Genomic DNA, 27,438 nt, shown 5'->3' with positions numbered 1-27,438 from the left:
CCACTGTGCGGCTCCTGGCCCCCCTGCACCCATGGCTCTGGCTCTGCTTCAGTGTGTCCGGGCAGCCCAGCCTCCATTCTGCCAGCAATCAGGTCAAGAACAGCAGTCAGCCGCAGATCCACCCTCTCTCGATCACTGTGACCAGCAGTGATCAGGAACCCAACTCCCTCCTGCCCGGTGGTGGAACTAGTGCCAATGCAAGTGATTTATTGCACCGAGGCCTGCCGCTGTGAAGGGGCCCACAGCCGTTGGCATTACAAAAGAGTCACATTGACGTATTGTATGCTGCCGCCAGCACTGTGCCCGCCGCCAGTGCACCGGCTGTAATGATAATGCACCACATAATTGGGTCCAGGCTAGAGAGGGAGGAGGGGCCGTTCTTCCCTCTCCTCCCCTCTCGAGTGTGTCCGCCCCACATACTTGGTGCCATGCTGTAGGTGAAGGGTGATGAGGGACGATCTCCCATCTCCTCCCCTTTTCTCTCGAGCGCATCCTCCTCCTCCCAGATGTTGTGCTAATGCTTACTGTTACGCTGAGTGCCTAGCTGAAGTGGGAGGAGGGGCTGCTCTCTCTGCTCCTCACTCCCCGTTCATAGTTATATTCGTCTCCCCCTGTTCCCTGATGTCCCTGGTGCCAGAAGTCAACAGGAGGAAAGCAGAGGCACTCACGGGTCATCTCCATGCTGCAGCAGCCCTGGATAGTACATGCAACAGAGGCCAGGGGTAGGAATAAAACAAAGCTGGAGTATAACAAGTGTTAAATGCTGTGCAGTCCCCCCCCCCTCTCTCTTTTTTTGTCTCTGTCCTCTCTCTCCCCCTCTGCTCTCTCACTTGTGCACTCTCTCCGCCTTGGCCCCCTCATCTCTCTCTCTCCCCTCCTCCTTTCTCTCTTCCCCTCTCTCCCTCCTTCTGACCCCCTCTCCCCCCCCCATATCTCTCGCCATATATCCCCTCTTTCTCAGTATCCCCTCTCTCTCTGTCTCCCGCCTCTCTGTCTCTCTCTGTCCCTGCCCCTCTGCCTCTCTCTGTCTACCCCTCCCTCTCTCCGTCTCTGCGCCTTTCTTTCTCTCCCTCCGTTTCCCGTCTCTCTCTCTCTCTCTCTGTTGCCCTGCACCTCTCTTCCTTCCTCTCCACCCCTCTCTCTCCCTCACTCACTCACTCACCTCTTCCTTAGCATAATTCCTCTTCTATCTTTTTAGTAAATTCTTCCACTAGCATTGTCTTTCCTCAGCTCTCATGTTAAACTTGCTTGGTTTTTTTCTGCCTGTCTCCCCCACTGTTACTTTCCCTTCATGTCCCAGTGAACCCTATTTACCCCCTTTACTCCCTCCTACAGAGACCTATCATACCCTCTGCCTCTCCTCTACACCTTCTCCCAGTAACCCTCTGCCTGTCGTCCTCTCCATCCTCCAATGCCTCTCCCTGGCACCCACTGCTTCTCCCTCCCACCCTCTCCCCATCACCCTTTTCCTATCACCCATTGTCTCTCCCTTTCACCAACTCTCTTTCACCCTTTGCCTCATTTCCATCACCATGTACCTCGCCCTGACACCCATAGTAATGTGGTCTATTGTGATTTTGGGGTGGGGTGGAGGAGGGGGGCCCAAAGCATAGTTTTGCTGCTGGGCCCACCATCAGGGGGGTGCTGTGGGCACAGCCGTCCCGGGCCCGGCCTCTCTGACAGAGAGGGGAGGGCCCGGGCTGCTCATGCTACTGCCCGTCCACCGCCAACACTGCCTCTGTGTGCCCAGTGCCCAGCACAAGCAGGTTATTGAAAATGTCCCTCTTTAGATGGCTGCCACCTCAGAGGAGACTCTAGTATCTTTAATAACTGTCTCCTCTGAGGCAGCATCCATTTTGGGAGGGACATTTTCAATAGTTTTACTAGAAGCAGGCTGCTGAACAGCCTGCTTCGGTGGCAGTGAAGGGAGGAGGACGAGCAGAACCCCTGATAACAATTAGAACCCCATTACAGGTACTGGGGCATTACTGTGTAGGGCATTGAATATGATGATGGGGAGCACAGGAATCAGTATTATTAAATATATATTATTATTTTTTTTTGGGGGGGGGCCTATTTGGCCAGTCCCGGGCCCCATAATTTCTGATGGCAGCTCTGGGGCCCACCACTCACAAGTTCCTGACTACATGAAACATAATAAACAATCCACCATCACAAATATTGTGTTGATGCATTTAGGACCTGATTAAGGTCTCATGTGCCGCAGTGAGTTTATACTTGCCTTTATGTGTAGTGTAGTATAACTGAAGTGTTTCTTTTCTGCATGAGAGAATATAATTAATATTGTTATGCTCTACGGTTTACGCATGGCCAGTGCGTTCTTTTTAGGAACAGGAGTTAATTTAAAATTTTATATTGAGCTGGATGCATCAATCTGTGCAGTATTTTACTGTCATAGGATTGGCTACTTACCACATATACACAAAGCTCCGGAATGTGATTCAATATGTATATATATCTGCATACAAATATCACCTGACAGCGGCGGAACTTGTGAGTGGTGGTGAAAAAAAAGAATTTGCCCCCTCTCCCCCTTCAACCCAAGTCCACAATATGCCACACAGCAGTGGGTAACAGGGAGAGGTACTGTAGATGGTGACAATGTAAACCAGGGAGTGGCAGAGGGTGACAACAGAAGGCAAGGGGAGACAGTGGCCAGAGGGTGACAGTGGAATGCAGGGAAAGGTAGAGGGTGACAGGGTAAAAGCAGAATGTCCTGCTTGGTGGGGAGAACAGGAGGCATGTACCTTGGTGGGGGCAGGAACACAGTGGCCTCTGCTCTGTCTGTGACAGGGGCCCCCACCCCTCGTCCTTTCCTCAGTGTGGCACTCTGACATTAGAGGCAGTAAGTGGCTGTGACCATAAGCACTGATAGGTGGGAGGACTCTTATCAGCCTGGCACACACACGGTCAGCCCTGCCTACCTAAGGTACAGTCATACCCCTTTTCCACTAGCTCCTTAAAACACAGGTAAATGGGCGGGGGCGCGCATGTACCCGTGTTTTTCCCTAGTGGAAAAGGGTCCCCCTGCAAATTCCCGGGTAGCTTGCCGGGTTGAACACGTGTTCAACCCGGTAAGCTGTCTAGTGTGACCTGGCTCCCATTCAGAGTGTATGGGAGGGCGGCGCTGGGAGATCATGTGATCTCCCAGCGCCGCCCCTGCCGCGTTACTAGCAGCGTCACCAACCAGGCAATATGCCGGGTTGGTGAGCGCTGTCTGAAGGGGGCTGTAGCATGGGTCGCAGCCGTGTCAGGCGACACGGCTGCGACCCGTGCTACAGTGGTGGAAAAGGGGTATAAGTGGCAAGTCCCTCAGTAAGTGGGCCCAATCTGCTCACTACACTGGGCCATTCATCCGACATTGCTCAATATGGCCTAAGGGGGGGGGGGGGGGGGGGTCAGGAGATAACTCATTGCTGGTCTGGGCAGCAGCGGGCCCTTTAGCCTTCAGGACTCCCGATGCAATGCACCTGCTGCTCCAGCGGTAGTTCTGCCTCAGTCACCTGAATATTTTCAGTATTATATAGAAAAAGGGTTTAAGGAATCTGAGTATAATTGTTGGTGAAACTGATCCCAAGAATAAAATCAATGACTTAAAAAAAAAAATGCCCAGTGGGCAAGCAAAAGTACTGTATAGAAGGGTGTGGATCATAGGATCGACAGTGTCTAGGTCAACAATGTTTGGGTCAACCACTATAGGTCGACAGTCACTAAGTCGACAGGGTTTGAAGGTTGACATGTTCTAGGTCAACAGGTCGACATCAGTTTATCAAATTTTTTTGGTGTTGTTTTCTCTGTACAGTGACTGGAAAGGCCAATTAGTGCACTGTGTCCCCTCGCCATGCTTCGGGCAAGGTGCCCCGCTCAGCTACCGCTGCGCTTGGCACAGGTTACTATTCCCAACCGTAGTCCACGTGGATCGTTAAGAATGAAAAAGTTCAAAAACAGAAAGAAAGAAAAAAGTGAAAAACTCATGTTAACCTTTTGACCTGTCGACCTAGAACATGTTAACCTAGAAACCCTGTCGACCTTGAAAACATGTCAACCTATAGTGGTCAACCCAAACATTGTTGACCTAGACACTGTCGATCTTCAGACCGGATCCCATAGAGGGGCACTCTCTGTATGCAAATATAAATTCAAATATGACATTTATTATTCTACAGTAAAATTGATTTGAGCCGAAATGAACACAAATTAAAGACACACAATAAACAAAAATATATCAGGATATACAGTAGTCCTGATATAAGTATAAATGATCCTACAGTACATCTGAAAAGTAACAGTGTATTAAGTGCTATTCAGGTGGTATTGTGTAATACACAAACACCTAAACAGGTGCAACAGTTGTGAAGGATACAAAGGCAGAAGAAATATATAGTAAGAAGTATAAAAATATAAAAGTGATACACTGAGGGTATAATACCATACCTCCCAACATGACCCTCTCCAGGAGGGACAGAATGCTCTGCTCCTGGACTTCTCCCTTAATGTATGATTGCCATCATCTGTAGTGAAACACCTTTCTTATCCATTACCTGTTCAACACAGGTGCCGGCAATCATACATTAAGAGGGAAGTCCAGAAGCAGAGCATTGTGTCCCTCCTGGAGAGGGTCATGTTGGGAGGTATGCACAAACAGATCCTGCTAAATATCAGTGTCTTTACTTCAACAAGTAGATCTTACTAACTTTGGGGCTCATTATCATTTGTATGTAAGTCATTTTCATGACACGCCTCTCAGATGTATAGTACACGTCCGCGCTGATAGGTGTTACTTTCACAATCTCCCTGAAATGTTTTTCAAAAGTAGGTCAGTATGCTATATAAAAACTATTATATATACTTACTGTAGGCTTACTATACTGTCCCTTTACACCGGCACGCTCATGAATTACACAGGTCTGTGGCTGGCTGACTTCAAGTTCAAACATGGCTGTATTTCACCTGGTTTTAATCAGCCACAGACCCTGTGTATTCAATGAGTGTCCCAGTTTAAAGGGAAAGCATGGTAAGACTATATACAGTATATTGCATGTATGATGCACCCAGGTCATACTTGCCTACCTGACCCTCTCCTGGTAATGTATGATTGCCATCACCTGTGGTGAGCTAGTTAATTGATAAGAAAGGTGTTTCACCACAGGTGATGGCAATCATACATTACCAGGAAAGTCCAGGAACAGAGCATTTTCTCCCTCATGGAGAGGGTCAGGTAGGCAAGTATGCCATAGGTTCTGTGGCTGATTAAAAGTTAAAACCAGGGGAAAATGCAGGCTTGAAGTCAGCCAACCACGGAACCTGTGTAATCAGGTGTCCCAGATTTAAAGGGATATTATGACAAGCCTGTGCACAGTGTGTGTGTATATATATATAAAATCAGTTTTGGCTGTCATTTGGACCTGTTTACAAGCAATTCACAAACCGAGTTTGGTTTTTAAATCCCAATTTCGAACTGACAACAGACCACCTGCGCCGGTACTCGATTCCAACTGGAACCCCAAAGTGAACTGGGACTCGTTTCCACTCGTAAGTGTTTGTATTTCAGGAAAACCGAACTGCGCTTCTCTTATACGGTACACCTATATATATATATATATATATATATATATGTGTGTGTATACATACATATATATGTGTGTGCGTAGACCAATGATTTCTAAAGCTTACTGCTGCAGTATGATAAAAGATGCTGTGACCATATTATAAGATGAGAATTAGCATCTTTATAATTTAGCATAACTACATTTCTAGATAAATTCTGAACAACTGTGTATTACATAGTCCTTAGTGAGCCTCTACAATTATCTCTGTGTGTTACATGTCAGAGAGGGCGGGGTGACAGCCCCTGTTTCTCGGATAGACGTGCTAAACCTGAAGTGCTCCTTAGACTGTGCAGTACAGTAGCATATAGAGACCATCTGTACTGGTAACCAGACATGAATCCGCTCCTCTTACTCCTGCTTTCTGACGGTAAGAAGCTATTTCTCTATCAGCCAGTGTTACACCTGTCTCCTCAGGCTCACAGTGATTACACCAGCTAATGACCACACACAACTGTATCTACACTACACTAGACACATGATGCTGAGCCTGACTATACAGTATGTAGCTGCCAGCTATATATGTGTGTTTTAAAATGTTGTATCAGTTATACTACTGTTGACTCCTATTACAGCACATTATCATGTCAGTATTAAGAGCTATATAATTGTACAATCTACATTCCAGCAAGATTCTGAAAATATTGCCTATGTCTTAATTTATAAAGATAATTAATGAAAGTATAAAACACTAATTACTGTAAACGCAGTTTTACAACACGGAAGTCATTTATAAAAAAAGAAATAATCAAATTATCTCAAAAAGAGTTGTTTCATAGTTAAAAGGGATTTCCAATGTAATATCAAACTTATAAAATTCATTCCTAATAAAAGGAATTTGGAAAGGGTCCCTGCTCCGTAATCCCCACTGTGTGTTGTGTTTAGCTGGGTCCGAGACAGCCCGTAACATGCAAGGCAGAAGCTGATTGGCTAGTACTTTACCTCTCACAATTTTATCTCTCTCCGAGAGTAAATAAATACCCCCCCCCCTTAATACCTGCTTCCATTTCTTATCAGATATCTCCTGTAACAGAGGCCCTCATTCCGAGTTTGTTAGCTCGGTAAATTTCATCGCATCGCAGCGATTTTCCGCTTAGTGCGCATGCGCAATGTCCGCACTGCGACTGCACCAAGTAAATTTGCTATGCAGTTAGGTATTTTACTCACGGCTTTTTCATTGTTCTGGTGATCGTAATGTGATTGACAGGAAATGGGTGTTACTGGGCGGAAACTGGCCATTTTATGGGCGTGTGGGAAAAAACGCTACCGTTTCCGGAAAAAAAACGCGGGAGTGGCTGGAGAAACGGGGGAGTGTCTGGGCGAACGCTGGGTGTGTTTGTGACGTCAAACCAGGAACGACAAGCACTGAACTGATCGCAGATGCTGAGTAAGTCTGAAGCTACTCAGAAACTGCTAAGAAGTGTGTAATCGCAATATTGCGAATACGTCGTTCGCAATTTTAAGAAGCTAAGATTCACTCCCAGTAGGCGGCGGCTTAGCGTGAGCAACTCTGCTAAAATCGCCTTGCGAGCGATCAACTCGGAATGACCTCCAGAGTACGCTACAACATAAAAAAACACACGCACAGCACTGTTAAAAATACAGTAGTTAAAGAGCAACATTTGGACATAACACTAGAGTGTGAATATGTGAATTAGTCAGTTCTTCGATTCCACACCGATACCTGGTGCGTTGTACACTTAGAAAAAAATGTAAGTGTTAATCTTTTGCAAGGTTTTTTTTTTCTTAATTTTCTTAAAAAGATTTTAATTCCATTCAAGTATAGAAAAGAATTTGATAACATTTTAGTTGCACATCTCACATTTCACCATAGGTATGTTATTGGCACATGTGCCACCAGGCAGCACTGCAGAGGGAGATCCCTCTCCTGAAAAAATCAGCAAAAGCTAACCTATACCATATATGCTACTATAGGCTAATGTCAGCTTGTTAAATCTGGCAGTATAACAGCTGCCAAACCTATTGGGGCTGCTCTTGGAAATGGAGGGACTGCGGCAGATACTGGATCAGAGATACCTGCTGAGGTCCCTCCTTCTTGCATCCTGGTGATCTATAATATTTGTGGGTGTCCTGCAAATATACTTTCATAAATAAACCCCTAAATATCCTGAGGGTGACAGAGGGATCATAGTTTCTGTCTCAAAGTGAAGAATCTTTGTGTTAAATTTATTAAAGGTTCTAAAAATGAGAAGTTGTGATGTTGCCTATAGCAACCAATCAGATTCTGTCTATTATTTCTCTATTGCATCCTAGAAAATGATAGACAGAATCTGACAGTCACTTTTGGTAAATTTACCCCTTTTATAGTATCCATTTTATTTTTAGATAATTTCTAAAAATAATAATATAATATCAAAATGTAAGTAATAATAATAACACTAAGAATAATAACTCCCCAAATGCTGCTGGTAACATACTGTGGGGCAGATGTATTAACCTGGAGAAGGCATAAGGAAGTTATAAACCAGTGATATGTGCACAGTGATAAAGGCACCAGCCAATCAGTTCCAATATGTAAATTAACAGTTAGGATCTGATTGGCTGGTGCCTTTATCACCTTGCACATATCACTGGTTTATCAATTTCTTATGCCTTCTCCAGGTTAACACATCTGCCCCTGAATTAGCAGATTGTCCGGGAAAATCAATTATAAATATGCGGCAGAATACTGTCAAGACGTCAAAATAATTTGATAAACTGTAGATCATCAAATTTTGACGACAGACTAAAGGTTCCAGGATGAAATTGAAAATAATATAAATCTTCTTTTTGCACTTAGATATGACTGAATTAACAATTTTGGCACTAAAAGTGGTAAATGAATGAATGAAAAATGAGGAACTGGAAAACACGGTAATTACTGTAGATAGTGTTCACAGACTTATCACATGTGTGGGGTCTTCTTTATCGGAATGATCCGGCTGTATACATTGGGGTCCCGTGGTGCGTCTGGTAAACGATGGCCGTTGTGTTTGATGAATGCGGCTGCTGACCGCGTCCCGTATCAGTGCTGTAAGCGTCTCTATGGCGTTAAATTGCTGAGAAAAATTATCCTGATTTCAGTCACAGCTGTAGCTTTTAAATATATTTGGTGATCCGTATGTATTGTGGTAAACCTAGGAAAACGGCAGATTTCACAGGTGTAATCTGAAACATTTCCAGTTTAAACTTCCATTGCCGGCAACTACTTACTGATCTGAGGAATACATGAACTCCTTGTATACATAGGATTTATATAATAAGTCAGGTATATGCAGCGGGAGCCTGGGTGTGAGACCCCTCAGCTTGGTGAATGCCAGAGCCAAAATCAGAATGGTTAGGGGTATGCTAAAGTAATCAATTACTGTATGTTAAATTATTCATGATTCTGGAGCTGGGAAACAATCACTGCCTATTGTATTTCTAACCATCAAGACTGTATTACTCCAATAGAGTCATTTGTAATGGTGCCATCATGTCATACTTGCCTACCTGACCCTCTCCATGAGGGAGACAATGCTCTGTTCCTGGACTCTCCTGGTAATGTATGATTGCCGTCACCTGTGGTGAAACACCTTTCTTATCAATTACCTAGCTCACCACAGGTGATGGCAATCGTAGATTACCAGGAAAGATCAGGAACAGAGCATTTTCTCCCTCATGGAGAGGGTCAGGTAGGCCAGTATGGATCATGTTGATGTACTTTGTTTGTCAGCCATTCACACAGGGTCATGTCCATTCTCCACTTTTTGAAAGTGTCCTCATGCGGACACTTAGTGCAACCATTTGTGGGTTTACAGGATTAAATTGGAAAACTCATTAATAAAAGGAAACATGTTGCTTAAAATTCAGCCAAACATTCCCTTAATTAATTACAAGTCTTCTTATTTTGTTTTCTAAAATACTGTGTGCAACAGCCTCATGTATGCAATACATAAGTCATGAGAGTAAATCAACATCAAGGCTGTGCTTTTTATGTGTGGCACATTTTTTATTTAAAAAAATTATCTGTTTTTACGGTGGTTCCCAAACTCGGTTCTCAGGACCCCACACAGTTCACGTTTCCCAGGTCACCCAGCAGGTGCACAGGTGTAGTCATTACTCACTGATACATGTTAAAAGATCCACAGGTGGAGCAAATAATTTCACTTGCAATTCTGTGAGGAGACCTGGAAAACATGGACTGTTTGGGGTCCTGTGGGCCGAGTTTGAGAACTTGCGGCTTATTACATTGATATTTTTGTGCAGAAGGTCATGCTGTTATGTATCAGGTGCCCAGTGTTGGTGCAGGGGTCATGGCACTGAATGCTGTTCAAAGCATGGCATATGGAAGCAGGCGGCATCGCCATGTTGGTACAATTAGCCGCATATCGCATCATCAAGTTCCAGCCCTGCCCACTTCAATGGTGAAGTGGGTGGGGTGAAGGAGGTTGGCTTGCTCTTCCAGGACACTAGGGGGACTCCTCAAAATGAAGTAGTCTCCCGAACATTTTGAGAGATTTGGCATTAATAAAGTATTGGCCATATCCTACTCTCTAACACCTCTGAGGAACTGTAAAAAAAAGCATTCTGTGGGATTCAACTGCATCTTACTGGCAGGTAAAGGGTACGGAACATCCTAAATCTCATTTATAGATCTCATTACACAGGCTAGATCCTGTCTCTGCATATGAGAGGAAAGTGGGGCTCCTTTCTGCCCCATCCTCCCCAGTGGAAGGAGCTATATCTGAACCCCAAAGTTACATCTGTGATGTGGGCACTTTTAGCTCTTCCAAGCTCCCAGTAAAATGTATGGGTTGCGGCAGGGCCGGTTCCGGGCGGCAATAGGGGACGTGGCTTCATACAGGGGGCATGGTCATTTATGCCCCCTCTACAGACTACTGTAGCGCTCTGAAATGATGTGCGGTGCGCGATGATGTCATCGCACACCGCACAGTAAAGGACCTCACCACGAAGTGAAACTAGACGCGTAGTGTCTAATTTCCCTTCACAGCGGCCAGCGGCAGTGGGGGGCAGCAGGCAGCGGGGGGCACAGCAGCAGCGGATCTTGCCCTGGTGCGGCGCCCTCCGAAAGGCGGCGCCCCGGGCAAAAGTCCTGCTTGCCCGTGGCAAGATCCGCTACAGGATTGCGGTCAGGATCCCGACAGTCAGAGTACCCACAACGCAGAATCATGTGGTGTGTGTGTGTGTGTGTGTGGGGGGGGGGGGGGAGTTAGGGTAAAGCTGCGGGGAAGGTTACGGTAAGACTGCAGGGGGGCGTGGTTACAGTTAGGCTGAAGGGGGTGTCAGTTAGGGTTAGGTTGCAGGGGGGTGGTTAGAGTTAGGCAGCGGGAGGCGTTGGTTCAGATTAGGCTGTTGGGGAGGTGGGTTAGGGGGTAGGGTTTAAATACTTATCGGGATCCCACTGTCGGCATCCTGGCTGTCGGGATACTGACTGCCAGGATTTCGTACCCAAGTAAACCTGTGTTATATATTGCAGTATTTGTTGATCTAATTATATGGACTGTGCAGTCTACAACTTCCTGCTGACCTTAATCTACCATCATACTTGTTACCTCGTGATACTGCGCGTGTCAGCTGTTTCTCTCTGCATTGAGGAACATACTTTATGTTTATAGGTGGTCATTCCGAGTTGATCACCAGCTGCATTCGTTCACTGTGCAGCGATGAGGCAAAAAAACTGCACTTCTGCGCATGCGTGTGCGGCGCAATGCCCAAGCGCAAAGTACTATTATAACGACTGATGTAGTTTCACACATTGTCTAGCAAAACTTTTCAGTCGCACTGCTGGCCGCAGAGTGATTGACATGAAGTGGGCGTTTCTGGGTGTCAACTGACCGTTTTCAGGGAGTGTTCGAAAAAACGCAGGCGTGCCAGGAAAAACGCAGGCGTGGCTGGGCGAACGCGGGGCGGGTGTGTGACGTCAAAACAGGAACTGAACAGTCTGAAGTCATCGCAAGCGCTGAGTAGGTGTTGAGCTACTGTAAAACTGCACACCAAAAAAAATTGCCGCCGCTCTGCGATCCTTTCGTTCGCACTTCTGCTAAGCTAAAATACACTCCCAGTGGGAGGCGGCATAGCGTTTGCACGGCTGCTAAAAACAGCTAGCGAGCGAACAACTCGGAATGACCACCATAGTGTATTAAGGCCACACACAACTGACCGGCAGTAATTCACATATTTCATACTGACGGCTGAACGTTTCTTTTGCAGTGATTGTCGCTCAGATGGTTCTGTACCAGCCTCAGGGCACCGTGTCTGTGGGTATAAATGACACCGCAGTGATCAGCTGTGCGGCTAATGAAACGCTAGAAGATGCAGATAAAATCTCCTGGTACAGAAAGAGCTGGCGGTCAGGAGACGCTCCTCTACGTGTTACATCTTGTCCACATCGTAATGGTGCACACAAATATACCTGTAAGAATGATAAATTCAAGGCGGAACTGGAGATACGCAATACAGATACTACTGACTCTGCAGTTTATTACTGTACCTTTCTTTATACTGATTTTTTACTAAAAATTGGCAATGGGACAACTCTAATTGCTGCAGGTAAGATATTGTTCAGTACATTCATATTCATGTATTAGATGATCCATAAGCGTAACTCGTGATTAGGAATCCTTAGGTGGTGCAGCTTTATGCCCCTGGAACCTGATACACACACTGAGCTGGGACATCTAAGTCATCCCCGTTGCATAGCAAACCCAACTTACACACAGACATCTCTTTTGGGAGAGTTCCCCAACTTTCAAACGATGCCCATATCCTACAGGCTTTTCCATATCTCCAGTATCTCAGCTCTGAATGGGTCTTGGAGCCTCTGGCAAGATGGAGGTCCCAGGTGAAGAGGGCATCTCAGCACTGGCAGAAGTCTAGGCAGGTGAGTGAGATCCAGGCCCTAGCAATGCACTGTGATAGAGCAGGTGTCAGTCATGCCCCATTCACACCATAATCATGGGTCCAACCTGGGTTGTTGAACATGGTTTCCGTGCCACAGCTGCTCAGACCCCTGTCACACTGCACCCATGTCTGCCCTGCATGTCCCTCCCTGGAGGCGGGCCTTGAGATAAACAGCCAATCAGAAGCTTTAAAAAGTAAACCCAAGTCTGATAACTCAGGTCTCGCCTTACACATTGCGTCTTAGGTCGGTCCCGGGGTTGCAACCAGACGAAGACTCAGGACACACAACCCAGGTGTACCGTTTCACACCAAACCAGGACCTGGGTTGCCCCTGGCAATATACCAGGTCAGAGGCTTGATATGAAAAGAGGATTAGTGTATTTTGCACATTCACTACCACAGATAAAAAAAAATGGTGGCATCTGTGACACAGCCCCGACTCCCTCTGCTCAGCTCTCTACTGTATATTATTGTTCCTGTGACTTTAACAGCTGAAAACCTTATACCTTCTCCTAGCCTTCTATACATGTCACTTAAACCCATTTTTCACTGCTGCAATAACCCACATTATTTCCGGGTTTTCCCGGGTCGTGGCTTAGTGTAAAAGGGTTTTTGAAAATGACCCGGGTCCAGTGATCCGGGAATTCGACCTGGGCAACTACTAAGGTTGGACCTTGGAAGGACCTGGGTAACGGTGCAATGAAAAACGGATGACCAGTGTCATTCGACCCAGGTCTCAATAAAAGCCTTTGAAGAGCTGGATAACCGGCGCTTGGAGATGATGTCATCTCCAAATGCCGACAAAGAAAAGACCCACCACTGACCCGGATCCAGCCTGTCATTTGTGAATGGTCTTTCAAGCTGTTCTGACACCACTTAAAACCATGTTCAGTGACCCAAGTCGGACCTGGGTTTTAGGTGGAAAAGGGGTATAATTGGGAACCTTATCCCTGTATGTGTACCTGAGAACTAAGGGGGTAATTCCAAGTTGATCGCAGCAGGACATTTTTTAGCAGTTGGGAAAAACTGTGTGCACTGCAGGGGAGGCAGATATAACATGTGCAGAGAGAGAGAGATTTGGGTGTGGGGAGTTTAATCTGCAATCTAAATTGCAGTGTAAAAATAAAGCAGCCAGTATTTACCCTGCACAGAAACAAAATAACCCACCAAATCTCTCTCTCTCTGCAAATGTTATATCTGCCCCCCTGCAGTGCACATGGTTTTGCCCAACTGCTAAAAAATTTCCTGCTGCGATCAACTCAGAATTACCCCCTAAGTGCAATAAAGAAACAGCTTACATTCCTGTCTCCAGTATAGTAATATGAAATCAAGGACAGTGAAATAGATAATGGGATCACCAACGTTGGTAATACTACTACACAGCTTATAAGATGCAAGGTGTATAAATATGGCTTGGGAGCCACCCTTGTGGATTTCTGGCATTATTAGCTCCACAAACACATTTAGTAGCACCTACAATACTGAATATGTTTAGTGATTGTCCAATTACTGTGGGTTGAATGGTGATTAAAGACACCTGTCTCCTCATTGACTGGCAATGTGAAAGGGGGTGGGGGGTGTTTAAGGTCTATTAATTTTTGAACTTATGCTCCTTTGTGTCAGAAATTGGCTGGAAGTGTGTGACCAGGGCCATCGAGAGTGGGGACAGGTCCAGGTACTGAGGGGCGTGGCTAAATCTGTGAGGCATGGCCACACCCCTGACAAAAACATGTGGAAAAAACAATTCAGCGCTGCATTCTGCACAGGGGAGCACCACACTCTGCTCATCCAGGGGGAGCAATTAGTGCAATCACTCCTCCGGCACATAATGCTCAGTAGCAGCAGCCTCTTTGGACTCCCCGCAACCCAGCACACCGATATGCCATTACTACTGTGCCGTAGAGGGTAGAGGAATATGCTGCTGGGCCCCTGCTGGGCCATTCCAACAAGCGTGTGCCCAGGTACAGATTACCCCTCCTCCAACTTCTTGGCAATGTTTGGGACTGTTTGGTACATAGAACGTTGTATCTGGGAGGTGCACTTCTGCATTATGTGAGATGTACATGCTAGTCGTGGTAACAAACGAGCCCAGGGCACGTCCACTGGCCTTGTTAGACATTAGGTTTCAAAGAATATATACAAGAAGATTTAGTTCCTCCCAAGTATCTGCAATCCATTCAGATTTCATTGTTGGAGAACACAGTTGATATCTGCAAAGTGTGTACATGAATGAGCATATTGTTATTTTGCCTGTATAACCTCATTAGTGCTGCATACTTTATATTGAAAATATCTCATCTTCTCAGACAGCTCTACACCCAGGGGCTCAGTCCATCTCCTTGCTCCTGCCCCGCCTCCTCTTCCTAACACCACTGTCCTACTGGCCTGTGTGGTGCATGGGGCTCGTCACACAGTCCGTGTAACCTGGAAGATCTCTGGGGCACATCATAGGGGCAGGATGATCTCCATAGAGGAGCCAGGTGGGACCTGGACTTTCCTGAGCCTCATCTCACTTACCAGAGACACCTGGGACCACGGGGAGCCCATCACCTGTGATGTTTGGTTTAATTCCTCTGCTGTAAGCGTCCACTGGGAAATGCCAGAGAGAGGTAAAGCATCATGGGAGGGGGCACATTTTTACACTGTTTAATTTTGATTTAAAAATTGGAATAAAAACCATTTAGACTATCGGCTCCTTGGAGCAGAATACCAACTCTATTGTAAAACAAAAATTCCATCATATTATTTACTTTTCACTTTGTACAGTATAAGCCTGTGAGTTGCAAGAAGTTGCACAATTCCAGATGTTTATTGCATAGATTTAAAGCACCAATAATCACCCGGTAGATTGCACAGTGAAGAAATGCTGACAGGCAAAAGACTTTCTGCATAGCATAGACAACTTCACCATACTGTAGATAAATGCTGATAGATAACAGGACAGACAAAATCAGACTGATTACAACACACAAAGGAGTGTCAGAGGGAAATCCTTAAAAAAGCTAAACAGCCAGTCATTTCAAGTTCAGAAACCAAGCAAGGCTCTGAACTCAGCTGTAGCAATCAAAAGTCAGGGCACAGCCCAGCATGATAATTTCTAGTCTGCACACCGGACTGGTTGCCAGGAGACTGATTAAAGCCACTAGAGCTAACCTCACCAGGAGCTACAGAACTGTGCTACTTTTGGATTCTAACAGTCTTATAAAACCTCAGCAGATATTTCATAGCACCACTAGGGTTAGACTATTAACAGGAACACAACGCATAATACACAAATAAAATACTTGCACCTAATAGAAATGTTATCATGAACGCTAACATAGTAATACCAATTGATTCTTGTTAATCCACTAGACATCCAATGCTCCACCTCTAAAGTAGGTAAAACTAGTAACATAATGTATAGTGATACATTTATACTACCTCCCTAAATAAGTAATAATAGTTTTGGGGCTCTGGAGTTAATTTTGGTAGAACACTGGGGCAAGAGGAAGGCAATCATAGTTGAATCTGCACAATAATGTACTGTGATCATCTCATAGGTGACTTTACCACTAAGTGCCAGAGCTACCTGCTACCTGCCCTGACCGGGGGGCTATTACTGCTGCTGGCTCTGTCTGCTAATCTCATCTGGACATTCAGGCAAACAGGTAACACAAACAGTGAAGGCCAGATATCCCCACATACAGATATAGCCAAGCTCATCGTGGTTACATCTTGGCAAAGTCGCGTCTTATTAGGCACGACTGCATGCACGTCCAAGGCGCGCATGCGCTTCATTCGCAATGAATGGGACGGCTAAATATGCAGCTCGACGTGGGTAGGCCTGCTAAGAGTGCCCGTCCACCGCAGATGTAGCCACGATGAGCATGGCTACATCTGTATATGTAGAGTCCGATTTATGTATCTGAAACATATGGGCAGCGCAAACTTTGTCACCTTGATTTCTACCCCATAACTTGTTGAAACCTTTTAAGCAGAACCGTATTAAATTTTTTTAGTTGTGTTATAGAGTTGTCCCATGTGCAACAGTTCATACACCAGGCCTGGGTTAATGGAAAGACCATATGGGTCTTGATCAAGAATGGCAGAATTGCAGTAGAGCTCCCTCTAGTGGTTCTTACAGTAATTCAGTCATTTCTGATTTTATAGTTTATATGTAACTGTACTGCTACAGCGGGAGTGGGTGTTGTGCGGCAAACGTACCTGGCAGAAAAATCCATACGTAGAGGTTGTATTGAACAAAGCCAGAGTCTATAGTGCTCTGACCACTGACAGGGAGGAGGGGGCCCTCAAGGAGCCTGCAAACGGGCCCCCTCCTTTCTTAGGGGGTCATTCCGAGTTCATTGTAGCTGTGCTAAATTTAGCACAGCTACGATCATTCACACTGACATGTGGGCGTACGCCCAGCACAGGGCTATCCCGCCCCGCATGTCAGTGCCGCCCCCCCCCCTCCGCAGAAGTGCAAAGACCAGTGCAGCTTTAGTGTGCTGGCTGTGACGTCACGCAGCCGCTGCGGCCCGTTCCCCATTCAGTCCCGCCACGCCTGCGTTGGCCGTACCGCTCCCACGAAACGGCGGCCAAACGCCGCCGTTCCGCCCCCTCCCACCCAGCAACCGCCTCTGTCTGTCAATCATGCAGAGGCGGTCGCAGCCCTGCTGCGGCCTTCGGCCATCTGGCACGCACTACGACACCGGCGCATGCGCAGTAGAGAATCGTTCGCTCAGCTGCGACAAACAGCAGCAAGTGAATGGGTCAGAATGACCCCCATAATTGGCCCCTGAGCAACAGTATACTGATTTTTAATTAAAATCAAAAACTGTAAAAAAAAATTTGGAAATTCACGTATACGGTATTTATGCTTTTATTTTTCAGATAATAAAACTCAAGACTCCAAGGATAAGGAGGTAAATATATATTTATGAATACATGCAAATCAGAAAACTAAATATACTTGTCAATTATTCATGAGCATTTTGATACTGTACTTAGCAGGGTTATTGAAGCCTTTGGCACACTACTCTGGCTAGGACGGTGAACCCACCACAACCCCGGTCACATCCTGGTTACTGACCTTCATGATGCTACATTTTGGCTATTTAAATGTTTTTGTCAAAAAATGTTCAAATATAAAACCCAGAGAGCAAGGATAGATGCAAGGACAGATATGAATTGCATTTAATATACAGACATAAGAGGAATTGCACAGTTCACTGCGTCAGCACTGACAATCATGGACATTTGCAAGAACAAAGAGCCTAATTCAGACCTGATCATAGATGTGCTAAATTTAGTACATCTACGATCAGCTTCACAGACATGCGGGGGGACGCCCAGCACAGGGCTAGCCCGCCCCGCATTTCAATCCCTGCCACGTCGCACTAGTACAAAAGCATCGCACGGCGGCGATGCTTTTGTACTAGAAGAGTAGCTCCCAGCCAGCGCAGCTCCTAGAGGTATGGTGAATGAGTGTATGTCTAAGTGCTGCTGGGATTTGGGTGTTAATTGAATGCAAGCAGGAAGGCGGAAGGGGGCACAAACATCATATTTGCCTCCAGGCTCCTGGAATGAACTTACACCCCTGCCCACTCAGTCAGTATGCACTGAGGGCAAATATACTGGACCACACATAGGCCCTCATTCCGAGTTGTTCGTTCGCTAGCTGCTTTTAGCAGCCGTGCAAACGCTATGCCGCCGTCCTCTGGGAGTGTATTTTAGCTTAGCAGAAGTGCGAACGAAAGGATCGCAGCGCTGCTACAAAAAAAGATTGTGCAGTTTCTGAGCAGCTCGAGACCTACTCCTAGCTTGCGATCACTTCAGACTGTTTAGTTCCTGTTTTGATGTCACAAACAAACCCTGGGTTCGGCCAGCTACGCCTGCGTTTCCCCAGGCACGCCTGCGTTTGTATCTGACACGCCTGCGTTTTTCCACACACTCCCCGAAAATGGTCAGTTACCTCCCAGAAACACCCACTTCCTGTCAATCACTCTGCGGCCAGCAGTGCGTTTGAAAAGCGTCGCTAGACCTTGTGTGAAACTGCATCAGCTGTTGTGAAAGTACGTCGCACGTGCGCATTGCGCCGCATACGCATGCGCAGAATTGCAGTTTTTTGGCCTGATCGCTGCGCAGCGACCGAAAACAGCTAGCGAACAACTCTGAATGACCACCATAGTCCAAAAATGGCCCCTTTTCACAGCAGTATAGAGTCCTGGAAGGTTACTGCAGAGTCATTAGTACACTCAATACCATTTCTACTCGAGTATTGGGTTATCCATATATTTCCCTGGTCGCTGGTGTAAATGTGGTAAACTCTCTGCTCCTTTCAAAATTATCAGAGGCCTCAGATGCAGCTGCAGCAATTTACTAGATGACTGGTGGCGCTAAAAACACTAGCTAAAACACTGTTTAGTAAATGTATCCAGAAAGGTGCCAAGGATACTGTAGTACAATGACACATAGAATCACCTGACAGAGTTTATAGTAAAACAATCTATTATTAACTAACAACAGTTCACATTTTCCAGGTCTCCTCACAGAATCACAAGTGAAATAATTAGCGCCACCATCTGTGGATCTTTGTGTCAGTGAGTAATGAGTACACCTGTGCTCCTGCTGGGTGACCTGGGAAATGTGTCAGTGAGTAATGAATACACATGTGCTCCTGCTAGGTCACCTGGGTAATGTGTCAGTGAGTAATGAGTACACCTGTGCACCTGCTGGGTGACCTGGGAAATGTGTCAGGGAGTAATGAGTACACCTGTGCTCCTGCTGGGTGACCTGGGAAATGTGTTAGGGAGTAATGAGTACACCTGTGCACCTGCTGGGTGACCTGGGAAATGTGTCAGTGAGTAATGAGTACACCTGTGCTCCTGCTGGGTGACCTGGGAAATGTGTCAGGGAGTAATGAGTACACCTGTGCACCTGCTGGGTGACCTGGGAAATGTGTCAGTGAGTAATGAGTACACCTGTGCACCTGCTGGGTGACCTGGGAAATGTGTCAGTGAGTAATGAATACACATGTGATCCTGCTAGGTCACCTGGGTAATGTGTCAGTGAGTAATGAGTACACCTGTGCTCCTGCTAGGTCACCTGGGTAATGTGTCAGTGAGTAATGAGTACACCTGTGCTCCTGCTGGGTGACCTGGGAAATGTGTCAGGGAGTAATGAGTACATCTGTGCACCTGCTGGGTGACCTGGGAAATGTGTCAGTGAGGAATGAGTACACCTGTGCACCTGCTGGGTGACCTGGGAAATGTGTCAGTGAGTAATGAGTACACCTGTGCACCTGCTGGGTGACCTGGGAAATGTGTCAGTGAGGAATGAGTACACCTGTACCCCTGCTGGGTGACCTGGGAAATGTGTCAGTGAGGAATGAGTACACCTGTGCACCTGCTGGGTGACCTGGGAAATGTGTCAGTGATGAATGAGTACACCTGTGCACCTGCTGGGTGACCTGGGAAATGTGTCCGCGAGGAATGAGTACACCTGTGCACCTGCTGGGTGACCTGGGAAATGTGTCAGTGAGTAATGAGTACACCTGTGCACCAGCTGGGTGACATGGAAAACAGTGTGGGGTCCTTGAGGACCGAGTCTGGGAACCACTGTTATACATAAATATTTCTCTTCGACATACTGTATGTTCATGAATTATGAATCTTATCACTATGGCCCTCATTCCGAGTTGATCGCTAGCTGCTTTTGTTCGCAGCGTGGCAATTAGGTGAAAAAGCGTCATTTCTGCGCATGCGTATGGGCCGCAGTACGCACGCGCAAATTACTTTGACACAAAACTATGCAGTTTTACACAAGGGCGAGCGACGCTTTTCAGTCGCTCTGCTGATCGGTGAGTGATTGACAGGAAGTGGGTGTTTCTGGGTGGTAACTGGATATTTTCCGGGAGTGTGTTAAAAAATGCAGGCGAGTCAGGTAAAAACGCTGGCGTGCCTGGGGAAACGGGGGAGTGGCTGGCCGAACGCAGGGCGTGTTTGTGACGTCCAAACAGGAACTAAACTGACTGAAGTGATCACAAGGTAGGAGTAAGTTTCGAGCTGCTCAGAAACTGCATGAAAATTTTTACGAGCAATTCTGCTAACTTTTCGTTCGCACTTCTACTAAGCTAAGATACACTCCCAGAGGGCGGCGGCCTAGCGTTTGCACTGCTGCTAAAAGCAGCTAGCGAGCGATCAACTCTGAATGAGGGCCAATATGTAATCCCATGCACAATGTTTTTGGAATAAGACATGAAAATATATTTATTTTCTTTTTTTTCTTAGAACATGATTGTATATTCACAGCTGGCTATGGATTATCTCACTGGGGGCAGAAAGTAGCCCATACTAGGACTCAGTAATGTGTCCAGTATAGCAGCCATCTGTCCAGACAAGATATGTTCCTGACCCCTATTCTTACATGGGGAGAAAATGTGTGTATATGTAAGTTAGCACTGGTGTATGCAGGGGTCCGGATCCTGTGGTGTCTTTCATTCCTGCATTCTGGTACGAAGCTGTGTACTGTATTTGGGCCTAATTCAGAATTTTGCAGAAACCCGATGGTTCCATACAAATCCATTGGTGTGGGGACTGCGCAGACGCAAGCAACGTTCTGCACATGGGGGGTAATTCCAAGTTGATCACAGCAGGAAATTTTTTAGCAGTTGGGCAAAACCATGTGCACAGCAGGGGGGGGGGGGGGCAGATGTAACATGTGCAGAGAGAGTTAGATTTGGGTGGGTTATTTTGTTTCTGTGCAGGGTAAATACTGGCTGCTTTATTTTTACACTGCAATTTAGATTGCAGATTGAACTCACCACACCCAAATCTATCTCTCTCTGCACATGTTATATCTGCCTCCCCTGCAGTGCACATGGTTTTGCCCAACTGCTAAAAAATTTCCTGCTGCGATCAACTTGGAATTACCCCTAGATCAGAAAGTGCCTTGTAATATCGCTCACAGCCCTGGGTCAGCAGCAGCATGTCATTTGGAGGGCAGAACCAGGCACCGTTCTTCAAAATGGGGGAGTTCTGAAGGTGTGAGGGACCCAGGTTCTGCGGCGATGCAGATTTACTGGACCCAGGTGTCTGACTCTGACAGGCAGCCTGGTACGCTTCAGCTTAAGCAGGCCGACCCCTGCCTGGAAACATCACCAATCATGACCGATGGGGATCCAAGGTTGCATCCTCACATCACTCGGATCTCGCAATGCTAACAGGAGGCGTCTCTCTCCTACAAACGCCTCCTGCTGTATTTTAATTGCACGGAATAGCACAGCCGCAATTCCTTACAGATATCATCTAGGCCCTTTGTACTCTACTCCCTACCTTATCTAATCTGAGTGTGATTTTACGCAGCTGTTTTGTCTGTAATAAATACTATACTGTATTACGGGAGATTCCGTTATTTCTTTTCTTGCCTGCATGTCTTCCAGGTTGGTTAGATGGCTTTGGTTAGCCAAACAGAAGCAACATGTTTGAGAACATTGATTGAGAACATCGGTATCGGGTTTCCGATGGTTGGGATGCCGAATATCAAAATACCGACAGCAGCATCCCAGTGATTAAAATACTGACACAGGCTAAATTAGAACGCCAACTCTGATCCCTAGCCCCACTAACCAGCGCCGGCCTTAGGCATAGGCAAACTAGGCAGCTGCCTAGGGCATTTGGTATGTTTTGGGGCACCAGCAGCTTCTGCTGATTAAAATGATATGCGGCATGCCTATATTTTGTGTGTGACTGTGGCTGTATCTGCATACAAAATGCTACGTTGCAGTGTAATCCTGGAAATCACTGTAATGTAGCATTTCATATGCAGATACAGCCACAGTCGCACACACAATATAGGCATGCTGCATATCATTTTAATCAGCAGAAGCTGCTTGTGTGTACTAGCCACACAGTAATGCAAATAAGATGCATTTTCATAAACAAAAGGCACCCGACGTTGGCAGAGCTGCCAGCTGACTCATGCCAGGCATCTCATGCAGAACTAGCGGCGGTGCTAGGAGGCACCAGCCAAAATCTTGCCTAGGGCATCATATTGTTTAGGACCGGCTCTGCCCCTAACCCACCGTTGCAGCAGCCTAAGCCTAACCCCCTCCTCCCGCAGCCTAACCCTAACCCTCACCGGTGGTGCCTAGCCCTCCCAGGGGTGCCTAACCCTAAACCCCCCTCCCTGCAGTCTAAACTTAACCTTCCCTACCCCGCAGCCTAAACCTAACCTGCCCCAGCCTCCCTGCAGCCTAACCTAACCTGCCCCAGCCTCCCTGCAGCGTAATCCCAACCCCCTCCTCCCGCAGCCTAACCCTAACCTTCACCGGTGGTTCCTAACACTAAACCCCCCTCCTAACTGCCTAAACCTAACCCTCCCTCCCCTGCAGCCTAAACCTAACCCTCCCCAGGGGTGCCTAACCCTCCCCAGGGGTGCCTAACCCTAAACCCCCCTCCCCACAGCATAAACCTTACCTTCCCTACCCTGCAGCCTAACCTAACCTGCCCCCCTGCAGCCTAACCTAACCTGCCCCAGCCTCCCTGCAGCCTAATCCTAACCCTCCCACGCCCGCAGCCTAACCCTAACCCTCACCGGTGTTGTGGTGCCTAACCCTCCCTCCCCTGCAGCCTAACCCTCACCGGTGGTGTCTAACCCTCCCTCCCCCGCAGCCTAAACCTAACCCTCCCCGGGGCTGCCTAACCCTCCCCAGGGGTGCATAACCCTAAACCCTCTACCTGCAGTCTAAACTTAACCTTCCCGATCCCGCAGCCTAACCCTAACCCCAACCTTCTCCCCTGATTGGTTGCTTTGGGTAAGAGCTCCACTTCTGTAAACCTGCACTTTAGTAAATATACCCCTAGGGAGTCTGGCTGTATTTGTAAAGAAGAAAATAAAACTACGGTGGTGTTACTGAGTTTTCAATATTTTAATTGAAAGGCGTTGTCCGTTTATTCTTCCAACTGTACTTTTAGATGTCTACACCACACTGTTGAAGAATCAACCCTTACAACAATAACTATCTCTTTTCAAGTCCTTGCTTGTTTTATTAGGACAAATAATGCTTTTTGTAAATAATAATTTGTCAGATAAGGTTATATAACAGGAGCTTTTGCCGCAGTTACACTGACACTGGGGGGCCAAATTCCACCGGGCAGTCTGCGCCTTCATTGATGGTGTGACCGATATGCATACGATGGTGTGGATTTTTACGCTCAGTGGTGGATTTGCGCTGCAGCAAGTAGGTGTCTCTCAATGAATTCCATTGGCTGCTGTGTTAGCATAAAGATGCAGTTGCACTGTATAAAGACACAGTCGTGGCTACAATAGCGTCCAAATCTGAATCAGGCTATCTGAAGCGAGATATTTTGTTTTCAAACAGGAAATATACATCAATTTGTAAGACGTGTCTAAAGAAAAAAACGTTTAAAAAAGTTATTAAAAATTTCACGTTCTCTGTATCATAATTTTTCTATGAATATGTTGAGGACATTGGTGGAAAGTCCTTTTTTTTCTCAGCGATAATAACAGTTAATAAGTGGGGTCTTTATAATTCAAATTGATACAACACCCAACACAGTTTTCTCATGTGTAAACTTTATAATTCAATACTTCAAAGTTATTTTGAAAATAGGTACCTGCCTGTGGTTGCAGCTAAGACACTAGATATTATTATCACGGCTTCCTGTTTGTAAATGATGATAAATGCTCAGCCAATGTGTTAACCCACAAACAGTAAATATGGTCATAAAATACAAATATTAATAGTTCCCACCAACTACTGCACTGCAGCCAACCCTGTTCTCCTGGACAGAACACGTTTCCTATAAATGGTGTGCTACTATTGGTCTAGTGCACAGGTTCTCAAACTCGGTCCTCAGGACCCCACACGGTTCATGTTTTGCAGGTCACCTGTAGATTTTTAAAATGTGACAGTTGGTGATACACAGAGCAGCTGCTGGGTGACATGGAAAACGTAAACCGTGTCGGGTCCTGAGGACAGAGTTTGAGAACCACTGGTCTAGTGTAATGTTTCTCTAATTTACTATAACAAGTATTAAATCTACATTTTACCAGTAAGTTGCATTTCTGAGTAAGGGACAACTAATTGGTTATAGTGAACCTCACCCATTTATATTTATTTTATTCAAACCCATAATGTGTGTACTGTATCTATTAATACAGCCTTCAGCTTTTCTTTCCTGACTGCACAATTCCTCCATTTTCCCTGAGGCTCCCTGGCATGTTTGTGGCAAGTTACAGTTCCAGTCACTTGAGCACAACCAACACTTTGCTGCAACCAGACCGACAGGAGATGAATTCTGTAGCCACCTCCTCACCTTTGTTTATGTCAGGATACTATAAAGTCAGAACAATGAAAGTCAGTGTGTGTATGATAGTAGGTGCTAAGGGGACCAGATTAATGGAAAGATAATTATCCCTGGCGTGGCAACTATGTACATCAGTTGTCCCAATGTAATGGTAAGGGGTCCCTATTACCCTAGTTTATTATACAAATGTATATACGTATATTTATATACACACACACACGCTGTATATTATACACATTTAATTGTAGCTTAACAGTTTGCAATTCAAAAAGGGAAATGCATCATCCTGAATCTGTAATCCAAAGGGAAATGTTTGCTATTTGTACTCCAAATATGGATCTGTTATCCAATGTATCTATTTTTATATATAATTAAATAATCTATATATATAATTTAATATCCAGTATAATTATGCATAAACGTAATATCTTATCCTCTTACTTTGTGTACCGTGTTTTGTATCTATGTTGTGTACAGTGCTGCGGAAGTATGTGGCAGCACATAAATAAACTCTAATAATAATTCTGTCATGGCGTAGACTGGTAATGTTTCCTGTGTTCTGCTGCAGAGCGAGATGGAACCACGGAACACGCTACTTTGTGGTCAGAAGTTCTTTATTACTGGACATCACGCTTTAGATTTAGTGACCACAACACACACTTATAGACTGACTAACTAAACATGTTCTCTTACGTTTCTTACTTAGATTTCATTATAGAGCCATTTTACTTATATTTCTAGCAGGAAAATGCGTACTCTGTGCAAGACGCAGACAATTTACAGATTTTCAGTTACTTTATCCTTTGACAGGGCATAGTTTAAGCCCCGGATGCTCCCTATACGGTGTAGATTGTACACGCTATTTCTCCAGCTCAAGGCTTTCATTCATGTCCTTACAGTAAATGTTGGACCCACAGGTAAAAATCAAGAGGAGGCATTTCTGAACTAGGAACCCCTCCATAATGGTGAATGGAACAGGACATTTCTATAGAAGACTATTGGGTTGATTTCCTATCTCTGCAGGTCCACCATTGGAGGAGTATGGGGTGGGAGGTGGGGGGGGGGGGGGGGGTTACTGGGTTTTTGGGCCAGGACAAGTCAGGTGGCCCTGGCTAGTCAGTGGAACCAACATCTACCAATGATCATGGGCCTTCCAGGCAGTGCAGCTATGTCTGCACGATGGCCGTGACATCATCACTGTCTACACTTTTCAGCTGCCCTTGACCACCTACAAATAACACTACTTTCCCATGCATAAAATACACATCTTATTTACGGTTTTCATTTCTTCACAATTGCGCAAACATGCCCCTACAGTGCTCGTCTTATGTCAGGTCAACCTGTCCTGCAGTTTCCCATCCAACCAACCACAGGCAGTGCACATGTCAGACTTTGCATGGGCACAGGTATGTGTACACTCTTATGTGTATGTGCAGTCCACATTTACACAAGATACACGACAGTATCTGGCATAGTATTCACTCTGTGATTCTTTTATGGTCACTCCCATTTAAGCGGTTGAATGGTTACAGTATTCAATTCCAGTCGCAATTCCCGACTTGTCGGAAAAACTACCATTTCCGACATTTTAAGGTTGAATCCAGATTCGACCTATTCAATCAAACTGCCGTTTTTCCGACAAGTCAGAAATCCCGGCAGGTCAGAAAACACGTGGATCTGCAGATCAACCACGAATCCATGTGTTTTGTCGGATTAGCGGCCAAATCCGACAAGTTTTTGCCCCGTTTCCGACAATGTTAATCAGACTTTTAAAAAAAGTTGGATTGGCATTGTCGTAAACGGACAAAACCTGACGACGAATTTGGCCGCAAATTGAATACTGAAATGTCAGATCCTTTCCGTCGCTATGGCAATCTGACCAAGCATATTGCAGAGTCAGGGAGCCAGTTGTTCGGGTTCAATGTCAGGTCCCACCTGGTAAGGACCCATTTCCCATTACCGGGTGGGACCTGGCATTTGCGATGAGAAAGGGGTATAACCAATTCTATGTGTTAACTGAGGGCCTCTGCGGATAGCCAAAGACACTTGCAGCATAAGCATGACACCCGGAGCAGATGGTAAGCCCAGAGTTTGCAGGAGTAAAGACTGGGGCACAAGAGACAGGTGGTGTATACAGGCACACAGGTACTTGCAGAGTTTGGAAACCGCAGAGCGGGATGGTGCTGAGTGCAAGGAGATTATTATTATTATTATTATATTTTATTTATAAGGCGCCACAAGTGTTTTGCAGCGCCGTGTAAAGGACAGTACAGGGAGACAAAACTTAGCATTACAGTAAATCAATAACAGAAATAGAGTACAGGTAACAAAGAGCGCCACAATTCTCAAGACATAATACAGCTAAGATGTAAGTAGTGAGGGAGTGACTATCATACTACTTGGGGCTGGCGGCCATAGATAGAGATGAGCCTTTACCAGCAGGAGAAAAAGCGGATAAAGATGGTCGCTGAGTAGGAGAGAGCTGTGAGTGAAATGTGTCGAGAAGAGGGCTTTGACTACAAGAGCAAAGAGGGAAGGGGCGACAGACAGATGACATGAGGTGCAAGCAAGCAGGAGGTAGCCTGATGGCAGTA

The 27,438-nt window shown here is 45.9% G+C and overlaps 1 protein-coding gene across 3 annotated transcripts; it reads left to right on the top strand.

The window, feature by feature from the left end:
- Window positions 1-5,295: 5,295 nt before the first annotated feature.
- Window positions 5,296-21,152, top strand: LOC134981317 (uncharacterized). 3 transcript variants are annotated; one of them, XM_063948659.1, is made up of 7 exons: window positions 5,296-5,553; window positions 8,428-8,501; window positions 11,841-12,179; window positions 14,837-15,139; window positions 16,073-16,180; window positions 17,406-17,437; window positions 20,804-21,152. In XM_063948659.1, exons 3-7 carry the CDS (start codon window positions 11,855-11,857, stop codon window positions 20,858-20,860), a joined length of 825 nt encoding a protein of 274 aa, XP_063804729.1. In that variant the 5' UTR covers window positions 5,296-5,553; window positions 8,428-8,501; window positions 11,841-11,854; the 3' UTR covers window positions 20,861-21,152. The 3 variants fall into 3 exon arrangements, with proteins under 3 accessions (XP_063804729.1, XP_063804731.1, XP_063804730.1); XM_063948660.1 differs by lacking the exon at window positions 5,296-5,553 and adding an exon at window positions 5,854-5,997; XM_063948661.1 differs by lacking the exon at window positions 8,428-8,501.
- Window positions 21,153-27,438: the final 6,286 nt, after the last annotated feature.

This window comes from Pseudophryne corroboree, chromosome 12, assembly GCF_028390025.1.
Source record: "Pseudophryne corroboree isolate aPseCor3 chromosome 12, aPseCor3.hap2, whole genome shotgun sequence".
Classification (NCBI taxonomy): domain Eukaryota; kingdom Metazoa; phylum Chordata; class Amphibia; order Anura; family Myobatrachidae; genus Pseudophryne; species Pseudophryne corroboree.
The sequence above is the reverse complement of the archived record's forward strand: the minus strand, read 5'-3'. Positions and strand labels throughout refer to the sequence as shown.

Bases quoted from the DNA above. Each gene is read 5' to 3' on its own strand.
- LOC134981317 (XM_063948661.1), top strand. From the start codon at position 11,855: ATGGTTCTGTACCAGCCTCAGGGCACCGTGTCTGTGGGTATAAATGAC. The intron at 15,140-16,072 runs GTAAAGCATCAT...ATCATCTCATAG, and splicing joins CTGGGAAATGCCAGAGAGAG to GTGACTTTACCACTAAGTGC. The intron at 16,181-17,405 runs GTAACACAAACA...TTTATTTTTCAG, and splicing joins CTGGACATTCAGGCAAACAG to ATAATAAAACTCAAGACTCC.